Source organism: Terrapene carolina, unplaced genomic scaffold, assembly GCF_002925995.2.
Source record: "Terrapene carolina triunguis isolate 2854851 unplaced genomic scaffold, T_m_triunguis-2.0 Scaffold42, whole genome shotgun sequence".
Lineage (NCBI taxonomy): Eukaryota > Metazoa > Chordata > Testudines > Emydidae > Terrapene > Terrapene triunguis.
In genome coordinates this window covers 58483332-58497531 of record NW_020664393.1, presented here as the reverse complement: position 1 = coordinate 58497531, position 14200 = coordinate 58483332, and the positions used below count along the sequence as shown (strand labels likewise).

Here is a 14200-nt window from a genome sequence, read left to right as displayed (position 1 = left end):
CATCCAGTAATTCAACAGTTAATGACAGGAGGTAATAAATAATATCTACAAAGAATATTTCGTAGTTTCATACAGCTTAAGGCCAGCAGGGGTCATTAGATCATCCATCCTGACTTCCTGTATATCACAGGCCATTACATTTTACACCCCTGTATTGAGCCTAATAACTTGTATTTGGCTAAAACATATCTTTCAGAAAGGTATCCAGCCTTGATTTCAAGATATCAAGAGATGGAGAAGCCACACCCCACTGTTAAGAAATTGTGGCTTATTTCCAATTTGAATTTGTCTGGGTTCAGTTTCCTGCTGTTGGTTCCTGTTTTCCTTTCTCTGCTAGATTAAAGACCCCTTTAATATCCAGCATTTTCTCCTCCTGATGGTATACCTCTACCCCAATATAACGCGACCCGATATAACACGAATTCGGATATAACGCGGTAACGCAGCGCTCCAGGCGGGCAGGGCTGCGCACTCCGGCGGATCAAAGCAACTTCGATATAACGCGGTTTCACCTATAACACGGTGAGATTTTTTGGCTCCCGAGGACAGCATTATATCGGGGTAGAGGTGTACTCATATGCTGCAATTAAATCACCTCTCAATCTTCTTTTTGCTAAACTAAACAGACTAAGCTCTTTAAGTCTCTCACTCTCAGGCATTTTCTCCAGACCCCGAATCATTTTTGTAACTCTTTTCTGAACCTTCTCCTATTTTTCAACATCTTTTTAAAATGTGGTCATCAAAACCTGTATGAGATATTGTAGCATTGGTCTCATTGAGGCTTTATACAGAGATAAAATCACATCACTACTCCTAATCCCTGGCCTATACAGCCAAGAGTCACATAATATAAATTAAAGTGTGGTTGTACTTAGAGACGTGACTCTCTTAAATTGGCACCCTGAGGCCCACATTGATGGTGTCTCAGGAACTCAATACCAAATTTGTTCAGTTTACAATAAAAAATATATTTGTTTTTGTTTAAAACTGCCAGCCCTGAACACTTGACCTAAGAACTGAAAGTCAAAATGTGTTTTTCCTCCTTGTGCACTCATTCTGACTTAACTACAGCATATATGTACCTGACATGCACCTGTAATATTCTTCTCCTGGGTCAGAGATCCAGTGATGCTGCACAAGAAGGAAAGACATTGGGCACTTGTGTAAATGATTACTCAAGATGCAGGGCAATGTGAATTGGCCCCTTGACTTTAACATCCAAAATGCAGGGCCAGCAGTTAGAAAATCCATATTTTGGGGCACCAATCTATTTCCCACTGCCAGTGACAAAACTTCCATTGAGTTAAATCAGGAACAGGGTCTATCCTTTCCTTTTAAACTGAGCAAATTTGATATGGGAGAAACTGAAATACATTAAACATAGAATCCCATGATGCCATTTTCAGAAAACAATTATGCTTTGGACATACCCCCCAGCCAAATATCTTTAAAAATAAAAAAGATAATCAGTTTACTATTTATCTCCAAGCTCAAATTTTTTGATCATTTGGTATATGGCAGTTGAAGTTACAATTTAAAGCAAAGTACTGCAGTACATTATTTGAAAAATGTTCTCAAGTGATCTGCAATATTGACTCCAATGCACACAGTTAAGATTTAAGGCATTGAAAAGTAAGTAGCATAACAGAGCAGTACCTACAACCAGTGTCTGTGCAAATGAGAAAAGAAGTTTTCAGGTATAGAACTGAAAGTGAAAAGGAAGATTTCATTGATGCCAATGATGGCCAGATGTACTGCAAAGCACACACAACTGAAAAAATGCTGCAAGGTGAAATCATGAGATGCATCCTTAACCAGCAGCAAGTTCACATTTTAGCCATAGAAAATGCTTCACAAAATACTTTTCAGTTCTGACAAATCCCTTGAAGCTGTCAGCTCCGGCAAAGTGCAACTCTGTGCAATCAATGGGTAAAATCTTGACCTTACTGATGACAACAGGAGTTTTGCCATTTACTTCAACAGGGCCAGGATTTCACCCAATGAGTTGAATTCTTCCACTTGTATACTTACACTGTACCTTAATCCAAATGGACTGCTTTTGGAGTAAGGTACTGCTCAAGGTGAGTAGGGATGACAGAATCAGATACAATATTTTTATTTCCCTTACTTTCAATTTACAGTGTGCATTATTTATTTCCCAGAAAAAAAAGCCAATTTAAACCAGCTAAAGTTTTGGCCCAATAACTATTATACAATCCTATGCTTGTTTGGGAGGGGATTACTGTCCGTTCTTTTAAATGAGGGATTTTTAATTTGACAGAGGTCGCAATTTGACATACAAACTGGTGTCAGGGTGTTGAAACCCTGCCCTTCCCATCCTGCTAAATGGAAGGGGGTTCTGGCTAGATGGGAAGATGGTTCATGGCACACATGGTGAGGAAAAGGTTGAGAACCACTGGTGGATTTTTTTAACTAAACCTTATAGTATTTTTAACTGAAAACCAGTATCATTGCACTTGTAATTGATCTTTTTTAATAAGACTGTTGCACATTTTGAGCATGTTGGCTGAGAAGTTGGGAGCACCACTCCCATTCCTAGTCACTGGAAATGTGACTTTAAGCATGGAAACACAGTTCCAAATTTGCTTTTAACAAATGAATACAATGCTCACAATAGCACAGATTCCAGCTGATCTATCCAAGGCAAAAACCAAGCTGTATCTTTTAAATATAAGATAACCAGTCCTTTGAACAAGAGGCTGTAGATGCATTTAAGATGAGGACGGATGAATATCCTGGTTTTCGAAAGGTGGTAGTGGTTCCCTCCAGTACGTGAACTGACTGTAGGTATCAGAACAAGGGAAGTCTGAAGAATGGCTTCTTTTCAGCAAAGGAAACAGGTGATCAACCACCTCACAGAGTCTGACGTAACTGGGGGGAAAAATTACTGTTTAAATCATCTCAGATTCTTTATTTATTTTGATTTAAAAGTAAAGATGCCCAGCCAAGGCTCTAGGCACCCTATTGCACATTACCAATACAATTTAAAGCTCATCTGCATGAAATGATCAGTCCAACCAGCCGGCTTCCACCCCTTCATCGGCATTCATTTTGAGCAGTGATGTTCAAAGGGTTATGTGTCGGAAAGCAGAGTTTACCACCGTTCATTTTGGAAATGGTCAGGCAGTGAAGCCCACATAGAAGAATTATTTATTAAAAAAACAACCATTAAGGCCCAGATTTTCAAAAGTGACTAATAATTTGGGGTTTCTTCTTTTCTGGGTCCCCAACTTGAGACATCCTAAAGAGGCTTCATTTTTTCAAAAGAGCTGAGTACTCACTCTCTGACAATCTGGCTCCTTTCAGGTGTCTCAAGTGGAGAACCCAGGACTGCAGGCACCCAAAATCATTAGTCACCGTTGAAAATTTGGACTAAACTGTTTATGAGGTTTCAGTACCTCAACCCATATTCTTTCCACCTGGCTGTCTCACTGCAGCGTCCTGACATTTATTGTACCATCACGTTGTAACAATCCTTCTACTGTTCCAGGACTGCTCACAAACAGTGACTGTAGCATGATAACTATACACACTATTTCTTTTATTTCCCCCTCTACCTGTGACTCTATAAAATGATTTTTTTAAATGTCTTTGTTACCTGCTGCAAACCATTCTGTGTACCTCTCAGATATAGAGGAGTACTAACCCTCACTCACACTAGTGAGCAGTTACTCACACAAGTAGTGTTACTGAGTCAATGGGAATGCTCTTGTGAATAACTGTCCACCAGTACGAATACAAGGTTCACATTCTGGCTCATTGACACTAAGAGAATTAAAGGGACACACAAATTTAAATCTACATTTGTCTGATTTTTTCCTATCCACTATTGTTACCCGTTTACCCTTAGGGTCCTATAACTGAAAGAGAAAAATATAGTTATTTATATTTTTTCAGGGCCTGATTGTAGAACCCTGCCCATGTGAGTAGTTCTGTTGACTGTAATGGGACGTGTAGTGCATGCAAGTGCTTCCAAAATCAAGCTTTCAGTTTGTTTAAACTCTGGAAAATTCCCATTAACTTCCATTGGACAGGGATTTGTGTATAGCCACTTTTAGCAGTGCCCACTATATAGTTAGTTTCAGCTTTTGTTTGCCTAAGTCTTTCACATAGAAATCCTGAAACTTTAAAGAAAGAATTATTTAAAGATCACAAAAAATGGTGGAGGGAAACTACATTTAACTTATATTTTAAACTGACTGCATTAGAAGTGGACAGCATCCCTGTAAGTGAATAAAATAAACCTTTTTTTTTAAATTGCTGGCTCAGTGAGTATCTTTCTTGTTAGTTCAAATAATGGCAAGTGGAGACTTGGTATCAAAGTAATCAAATGTTATATCAATCCATATATTTCATTTTAAACAGTTAGAGGAAACCTTTGCTAAAACAGAGCCAAATAAATCCTTGGTGTAACTCTCATCGTCAACTGGGTGATGAATTTGGCCCATGAAATATTCAGGACAAATTACTACTTACGATGAGATGTTGGTTTTTGCATGTTCTTGTATAAGTTCTCCTTTGGGATTAACTGTGAATATTCTGTTTAAAGAGACCCCCACTTGCTTGTAGGAATAAACATCCTGGCAAAGAAAGAAAAAACTTAACTTAAAAAAAATTAAACCATACTTCTGCCTTTGCACAATACATTTTATTCTTTATAGAATGTATAGAATATAGATATAGAATATATAGCGCAGAAGAATATATAAAGAATACTGAAGTGCAAAGTATTGGCACTGAATATACGTGTGTTATCCTGCATCTGAAGCTCTCATAGCACGTTACTAACATTAACTAAGCCTAACAAAATCCATAGGAACTAAGGGCTTGTCTACATGGTGCATTAGTGTGCACCAGAGAAGTGTAAATTCTTGTCCTCACCAGCATGTCACACATTTAGTGGCCCATGTGGACCCTGCTAGCATGTACTAAAAGTTCCCTAGCGCATATTAACATAGTGCTGTTTGTAACATGGGTTCCGTTAATGTGCACTAGGGAACTTTTGGTGTATGGCAACAAGATCCAGATGGGCCATTTAGCATGCTACACACTAGTGCAGATTAGAATTTACTCCCCACTGGTGCGCGCTAACGCACTGTGTAGACAAGCTCCAAATGATCATACTATTAGAGGAGATTAAACAGACACAGGGGTACAATTTTCAAAAGTGGCTAAGTAACTTTGGAGTCTAAGTCCCGCTGACTTTCACTTGCCAAATTTTGCCTCGGTTTATACTACAGTAACCACATGTTGCTCACTGTGGTTATGCTGTGTGAATGAGAGCGGAATTTGGACACACATTTCTAACAACCCCAAAGCAAGGCACTGTTTTCAGTGTTTTCAAACAACTTTATAGATTTTAAATACAGTTAGGCGGTCAACCACCTGGGATTGCTGGGACTGCTAACTTATGCAAATACATGTATCTCTACTGCTACCTTACCCTCCATGTTTGTCTCTTTATTCACCTATTGCATATCATCTACATCCTAAACTGTGAAATTGATGAGGGAGAGACTGACTTTACATTATTCATTTTTACAGGGCCTAATAAAATGTGGCCTTAATTCCTATTTGAAGTCTTGAGGCATTACCACAAAAGAAATACTGAATAACAACAACAGCACTTTTGCACTTCATAGTCAAAAATAATCACAGCTATTACTTACGGCAGGTCTGTTTCCAAAGGCAGCATAAAAGGGTTCTGTGTTCGGATGAAACAAATGTTTGATGTCTGTCAGACACTGAACTTTAAATTTTTCTGGCTTCTTTTCTATCACTTCCCTAAAATAAAAAAGGAGGTATTTCATAAGTACATCCACTGTTTTATTTTATGTAATACATTTTATCTAATCAGATTCTAGCATCAAAAACCTCCATGCAACTTCATTTAGAAGCCAGGACTCCTATTAAATGTAAATGTTTGCACAGATAAAGTTCAAAATAAAAACAAGCCTCCTAAAGGGAGCTTTTATTAAAAAACTGTGTGGTAAAGATGTAGCTACTAAACAAGGGTAATGAATTATAGACAGCAGTTTCTAAATAAAGATGTATGGTAAATGTAATGTAATGATATAAACTGCCTTACTGAAAACTGCAGAATGAGTCAATAGATTATAATGGCCTTCCCTTTATATAGCTTCTCTATGCTCTCTCTGGGATTTAAATTTCACCATGTACCAGATCCAAAGGACTACCGTCAATTAAGCTGCTTCTACTGGTGAGGTCATCCATCAATGACAATTAAAGGTAAGTAAAGACAAAGGCATCTTCTAATTCTCTTTAGTGCTTCATTACGGAATAATGAATAGAGGAGCCAGTTCATCTCTGGGCTGCAGCCCTTTCACAACTGCCTCTCTTGCCAAAATGGGACCAAACAGGTGACAGAGTTGTCCCCAAGGGAATTCCCATGACAGAGAGAGAATCCTGCACGGTGCAGAGTTGGTGTAGCTGGCCCTGCACCATTCCCCATAGCAGACTCCAGCCCAGGAGCACACATATGGAATGCTGTCAGGGAAACTCTGAGAATAATTTAAAGTGGTCACATAAGAGGTGAATTTTGTATTGGGTACAAGCTACTACCTAATGATACCTGTGAAAGGCTGAGAACAAGCTGCTTGGACTTAACAACACAGGTCCTTGAGGTAGCACTGTTCCTCGTTCGTTGACCCAGTGCAAATATCCTCTGGTCATGTCTGCCATTCCTATAGCACGTGCCGAGCAATACAGAAATTTGTACCCGTTTCTATTACACAAACAAACCAGGAAGAAATTACTTTAATAATAAAGTGGACATTTTCACAATTGTGATATTTTATTAGGCCATAAGCCATGACTATTAGAGATTCAGATCTTTAACCTCTTTACCCCACAAGAACTCACAAATTATTACTAAGGAGTAAAAACATTACAAGCCAGACAGCAAAAATCTGCACAGCTCCAATAAATTCACTGATTTATACCAGTAGAATAGAATCTATATCAGAGATTTGTATGGCCCCCATGTAAAATCTGGTTGTGTGTATTTGCATCACACCCCTCATCATTTACTGAAATGAGTCCTCTTAAGAAGGGATATTATGCATCCAGCAACAATGTTGGATCAACCTTACTTTAAATGTAACCCATCTGTGGGGCTTTGTGATAGCAAAGGGTTGGTTTTGTATGCCTGATCTCCTTCAAACATGTGTGAGTTTGGAGATAATTTCAGGTTTGGTACTGAAATAGAGGTTTTATCAGAAGTCACAGGATATTCACAGACTACTATTTTCCAGATATCATCTTAGCAGGTTCTAGTGATCGTAAGGCCAGATTCTGATACCCTTAGTCTGGTTTAATAGCACATTACTCCACAAGCCCAGTAATAGGACTGTCCATGAAGTAAAGTACTATTAAATGTGAGTAAGGGCATTAAATTTCACCCTTAGACATTTATATAGGGCCAGTCTGTGATAGCTAGATGCTGTATAATTAATTTAGTAATTTAACAGGAAAACCCAAATTTATGGCCATTAAAGCCCTAATAGCTGCCTACAGTGGTAGACTTAACAATGCTAATTTCTAAAATTAAAAAAAACATTTTCTTCAAAAACAATTATTTTCAAATACAAGTAAGAGTTTATTCATGGAACAAAACACTTTTTGCTATGTGAGCTTTCAGATTGTATTGGTCTTGCTCTGTGTGGCTCGAAAGCTTCTCTCTCTCACCAAGATTGTCCAATGAAAGGTATTGCCTCACCCACACTCTCTCTCTAAGTGACCTTGTATAGTCATTTATACCTATTTAAAGGAAGAGTCAGGCCCAGTGTCTCTGTCATATTTTAGATTACATCATCCATAATTTAGAATACATCACCCATGGAAAACAAAACTAACAAAGTTGAACACAACGCCCTGCTCACGGAACAAATCAAATCAATCAAATGGACCATTGTGCCTTGAATCTGAGGATCGTCACACATTTAAGGGTCATCTGAACATGTATATAATAATAATAATGAAGAATGAAGAAACATAGCAATGCACATAACAAAAATGCCGCCACTAGTAAATGGGAAACAATCAAGTCACCCTTGTTTTTGTAAAAAATACGTTTAAGTCAACATGTGTGTGAATGTTAGCATTCTCCTCGGGAGAGATAGCTCAGTGGTTTGAGCATTGGCCTACTAAACCCAGGGTTGTGAGTTCAATCCTTTAGGGGGAGGAATAGCTCAGTGGTTTGAGCATTAGCCTGCTAAATCCAGGATTGTGAATTCAATCCTTGAGGGGGCCACTTAGGGATCTAGGGCAAAATCAGTACCTGGTCCTGCTAGTGAAGGCAGGGAGCTGGACTCGATGACCTTTCAAGGTCCCTTCCAGTTCTAGGATGTCTCCATTTATTTATTTTTTTATTTTATGATGAAATATCTCCTTCCATCCAATCCCACATCAAAGCATCCTTCTTGCTGTCCAGCACAAATTTAAGCTCTATGTGACATTCCTAAAACTGAATTCCTAATCTTTCCCCACCAAGTCCTTATCCCCATTCCCTGTTTTCTTTATCACCATGGACAAAGCCCACTATCCTCTCAGTCCCTAAGGCTTGGTGTCATCTTTGATTCTCATCTTTGTTGCACACATCCAGGCTGTCTAAATCTTGTCACTTCTTACAGGAGAACATCTCAAAGCTCCAGCCTTTTGTCTTTGCAGGCTGCCAAGCTCTTGTCAAGGCCCTTATCTTGCATTTTGACTACCATAATTTTCTCTGACACTGATGCCATCAACCTTCCCTCCTCCATCAGCTCTTTGCATCCCTCTACAGGTTCTCCCTTCATCACTGCATCAAGCACAAGCTTCTTGTCCTCACTTTTAAGGTCCTTCACCATTTAGCCTGATCCTACTTATCCTGTCCAATTTCCTGTTGTGAGTGTAATTTACCCATTTCTTATATTCACCATTCTTGTAAACAGTTGCTAGGACACCTAGAGCTGTGAACAGGCATCTGGTTTTGCATTTAAATTGAGAGAAATTAACACAAAGAGATTTGCTGAATACTTACTGGCTCACTTTATGGTACAACTTTGCAATCCCTTGGTGCGTCCAATCCTTGCCAAGAGTGGGCAAAATATGGCCTAAAGTATCCGACCTGAATAAAGATGGGGAAAAACAGAGAAAATGCACTGCAAGAAATAACTTCCAAAGAACAGGCAGAAGCAACTTTAAATGTTTTTTTAAGGAAAGGGTGGTACTGATACATGCCCTCCTAAGCATTCATTTGGCTAGCAGGGTGGGCTGATAGTCTTTTGGCTAATGCACTGGCCTGAGATTCAAGAGCTCAGGGTTTCAGTTCAAGATATGGCACAGATCTTCTGTGTGACCTTGGCTAATAGCTTAATCCCTCTGGCCCAGACCGTCAAAGGCATCTCGTGCCCACTGATTTCACTGGGAGTTAGGCACCTACATTCCCTTGAGGATCTGTGCCTCTGGGCCTAAGTTCACCATCTATAAAATGGGGGAAATAGCTTTATGGTTCCAGTGGCATTCCCCATTGTAAGTGTAATTAATTTAGTATTACTGTTTATGCTATGTAGCATACAGAAGCCCCAGCCAAGACAGAGGGCTCCACTGTGAAAGGGATTGCACAGATACAATCAGACAGTCCCTGTCTTGACAAGCTCACAATCCAAAGAGAAAAGACAGAGTGTCCCATGGTGATGGGATGGGAAACAGAGGCACAAAGCGGTGAAGTGACATAGTTTATACCCAATCAGCTCAGTGGCAGATATAGACCCCAGATCCCCTGACTCCTATTCTGGTGTCCTGTCCACTACATCACACTGCCTTGTCCCACTGGATTAGCGCTGGAATTTGTCGTATCTCTAAAACCAGAATGAACATCACTCCGGCGTGCCTCACAGATGTGACGCGACAATGAACTCATTAATGTGTGAGAGGTGCACAGATACTACTGTGATAAGCACCACAGAAAAGCCTGTAAGTAACAAACAGATCAACAGTATGGCACATACCAGCCTTTAACAATCCAGTCAATGTAATAGCAGCCCCCTACATTTCTTGCTTCATTGGAAAAGCAGGTTAAACATGAAAATTCAAAGCCTGAACACGATGGTCCCTTCCCCCAACCCTATGTCAATAACGATTTTTTGAGCCTGAAGGAGATATTACCGCGTAGGTAAAATCTTGCCCCATTAGTCAGCTTACCTTGTGATAGTTCCATCAATGTCAGAAATAATAACCTTGTCATCCCAATTCCATAAGTAGATGGTGCCTTCACAGCGGCACGTGCCTTGATATTGTGTCGTAACACTAAAGATCACATCATTAGGGCCATTCTTGAGCTTTAGACTTTTCTGTGAAACGTTATTAGCAAGATCAAACTGTGCAGGTGAAATGGGCAGAATAGTATAAACACAAATGGGAGGATAATAATTTCCTTAGGCATGTGTTAATCCCCTTCCTGTCATGGGACTATCTACTGAATAATGGAAGCAGAGTTTGGCTGCAAGGGCCATGCTGTGCCCTTGATTCATAAGCTGAATTAAAAGCAATAAGGAGTTCTGCTTTGCAATCAGTGTCACGGTATGGCCTGAAGTGTTCATGGCAGCAAAAAATAGATTTGGCTTCAAGCCCCTGCAAAACTACTGCATCTGAAAAATAAGCCCCGCTGGCTTTGAATATCCCTGCTCTCAATTTGTTACAGAATACGACCAATAAACCAAATCTGTTTCTTAAGGCAAATTCTAGACCTGTTGCCAACTACAGGGAACATTCTCTCATTTAGCCACCTGGGAGTGGTGGGCTGCCTAATGTTGTATTCCATAAGTGTGTTTACTTCTGAAAATTAATTAGCTGCATGTGTGGATGTGAGAAAATGCATTTTCCTAAATAGCCAAATTTTCCAAATCAAATATTAATGCCCTGGGCTTGAACAGCAACAGCTTTATTTATCAGCATTAATCACAACACCTCTGTGCAGAGGAACTGAAGTTAATATGGTCCTGGTCACACTAAATTCATAAACAGCTCTTTTAGAAGCTATCTTGTGTGTGCGCGCACATGTGTGAGGGGGAGAGAGAGAGAAGAGAAATATACACACACGTGTGTGTATGCAAGTGCACATACACACACACAGAGCGCCTAGCCCCTTTAAGCCAGGTAAAAGAGCTGGAGCAGCATAAAGAAGCCTTAAACACTTCCTTTCCAGCTGGTGGAGGACTCTTCTTGTGCACGACAGCCATAAGGCTGTCCTCTGAGGACTCCCTTCAAAACTTGGCGTAGGAGGTATGCTGGGGACAGGAGTGGAGTCAGATGGACGTATCGGGGAAAGGATCATAGCACACATCACTGTGGTGATTCCTAGCAGCACTGCAGGCCATCAAGCAGTTCAGGGAGGCTGCCCTAACTTAGACAGTCCCCCAGCACTGTCTAAATTATTCCCAGGGCCTCTCCAACCCCAAAGGCAGCCCAGATAGGGAGGGTACAAAGGTCCCTCAAAACCACTCACATCCACACCTGGGCTGCCAGTTCTGTGCCACGCCTCCTAGAGGCACAGTACAGAATTTCATCCATGACACATGACATACACAGACTCCTGACAGGTGCAATGGGAACTGTTGGGTGCTAAGCACTTTCGAAAACCAGGTCCCTTACTTAGGTGTTTTAACGCAGACTTCAGAGTTTAACTGTAGGCTGCCATTTTGGAAGACCTCAGTCTCCTGATTTGTCAATACAACACCTTTTCCATTAAGCATGAGATTTACTTCAAACATTAAGACATTTTTTTAAATTTCATAAGGCCTAGTAGTCAGTACAAATACTAAGAGTTCATTAACCCTGTGCTAGCCTGAATAACTGCATTGTGCTAGAAATGATATTTCAGAAGGAATATGTAAAAACAACTCACAAGCTGGTCAGAAGTGAGTCGAAGGGTCTTTTTGTAACTGATTCCTGACAACAATGAGAGATGACTTGAATTTGTTTGTAATGACCCAATGTTTGGTTTTGCAGCTCTCGGGTCTTCATCACTTGAAGAAGATTCATCCTTTAGTCTGGAACATCACACACAGAGAAAATGATGCTATCATCTCTCAGTAAATGCATTTGGGTATCCATTAAAAATACATTAGCACTGACTCACTGAATAAGTCAATTGATTCTCTGCTTCTAAGTACTGTCTCTTGGGAGGTTATTTACAACATGACTTTAGAAATATATCAATGAAGTGCTGAATTCTCATTCACAGTGCATGTCTTCCATTATTCATATTTGGGTTCTTCAAGTCATTCACTTGTCTATATGCTAGTATTGTCACTTTAAGTTAACAGACTTAAATTACAGTCCATGTTGACTCATTTAAAACTCAAACAATGTATAAAATCTGTTAGCTAATGTGAGCAACTACAAAGGAGTTTCATTCTAAGGAAATAAAAGAGGAAAGAAAATAATTTATTTAATCTATGAAGAGTTCAGCAATTAGAGAATAAACCCAGAACATGACTAATGCAACTTTCTAATGGAAAATAACCTGCACCATACATTCTTTGTGAAAGCAGCAATTTTTGTCAATGGGATTATATTTTTACTGACAACTTTGGCAGGATTGCCCTACTCAAAACGTTAAAATGAAATGCCACCAACTTTTTGTTCCTGTGCAGGATATTAGTTTAAGTATACATCATTATAAAACTATTTTTCCTACCACAATTGTTTTTAAAAACCTGTCAAGGAAAATTTTTCACAGAAGAAAGAATTTTCATGGTAAACAGAACTGTCATATTAGGTGGTAGCTTCAAATATTCTTAACATACTGCCAATGTGATCTTTAATATATCACCGTTCACATTCTTTTCCATCACAGCTGGGTTCTGCATGTTGTTGGGAAGTCCTGACCCTGGTGTCATAAATACTGCCTGTTGAGATTGGCAGCATTTAAAGCTATAGCCTGCCTGACTCTGTGGTTGCTATATCTGGCCTAAAAACTGCTTGCTACTCAATATTCTATTAACCATAGAATGGTTTTCAGCAACAAACACTTCCTGATCGGTTTCTGAAGTCAGTTAAAACTCAAACACGAAACAGTAATTAAGGAGTGAAGTCTGATTGAAATTCCAATACTGTTTTAAGGCTGGGTCTTTAAACAAACAAGTAAGGGACAACAGAACCAAACATCACTGATGAGGAACGTGTCCTCTCAGATCCACTCATGGATCTTGTGGATTTGGGATAATGTATGTTATTGAGGCAGCAGTTTATGTGCCACACATTTAACCTGCCAGTATCTGGTCTCCAAAACAAAAGGTGGCTCCCAGTGCTTAATTTGTAATGAAAGAGGTGCTGGGGCTCAAGCAATTTTTTTACATTCATAACTGATGCAGCAAAGGTGCCAGGGCTGTGAACTGCCAAGCCTAGAGGTGCTGGGGCTGTGAACTGCCAAGCCTAGAGGTGCCGGGGCTCTGCCCTGGCAAGCCCTGGCACAAATTAAGCACTGGTGGCTCCTCATTCCAGCTAGTTCTCCTGGATTGCAATGTCAGCCTCAAGTTAATTTAGCATGTGTAAGCTAGAACTGAATTTGGGTCTTACTGCCCTCTCTCCAGCTCTTGCAGATCTGAGTGAGGACAGCACGGAAGTGGGCACTGCTGTGTCCATGGTAAGCCACTCGGTTGCACCTCCATGGGATTTGGGCTGTTCAAAAAGGAGACCAGGCAGGAGACAGCTACTCTCTGTTACTTCATCCCCATGGGACTTCAGCAGGTAACTTAATGCTGGCCCAGCAGAATCCTCCCTAAGTGGAGATTCTGGGACCAGCAAGGGATACTACAAGAGCTGCCTAAATTAAGAGGATCTGCTGACTTTGAAACCCCTTCTTCTGCTTCTCCTTGGAAGGTGTAATAGAAAGCTGTGGAATTTCCTGTCCCCTTCATGGGAGAGATGGTATAAGAATCCCTCTGAAAGGAACGACTTATGCTCCTGAGCCTTCTCAGGTATATAGAAGCAAACAGGGAGATGTCAGACTGTGCAAGTTTTCATAAATTAAGGGATATTACAAGGATCTGGGACATTTTGACTTCAGTGGGGTGCAAAAAGCTTTGGAAGATCATCCGCCCGATTATTACTTATTTGTAGGTGCTTCTAAACTTCCTGCATCTGGCTAGGATTGAAAACAGAAGGGCTAACAAATAAG

General features: G+C 40.1%; 1 protein-coding gene across 2 annotated transcripts in view; it reads right to left on the bottom strand.

Annotated features, from left to right (window-relative positions):
* Positions 1-663: 663 nt before the first annotated feature.
* LPIN1 (lipin 1) overlaps positions 664-14200 on the bottom strand; it is a 52754-nt gene continuing 39217 nt past the window's right edge. For both annotated transcript variants that reach the window (XM_024192601.1, XM_024192602.1), the window contains 7 exons: positions 11924-12068; positions 10222-10370; positions 9059-9145; positions 6614-6766; positions 5691-5805; positions 4498-4601; positions 664-2892 (listed from right to left, as the gene is read on the bottom strand). In XM_024192601.1, coding sequence (XP_024048369.1) covers positions 2733-2892; positions 4498-4601; positions 5691-5805; positions 6614-6766; positions 9059-9145; positions 10222-10370; positions 11924-12068 — 913 coding nt within the window. In that variant the 3' untranslated portion in view covers positions 664-2732. The remainder of the gene's footprint in view (positions 2893-4497; positions 4602-5690; positions 5806-6613; positions 6767-9058; positions 9146-10221; positions 10371-11923; positions 12069-14200) is intronic.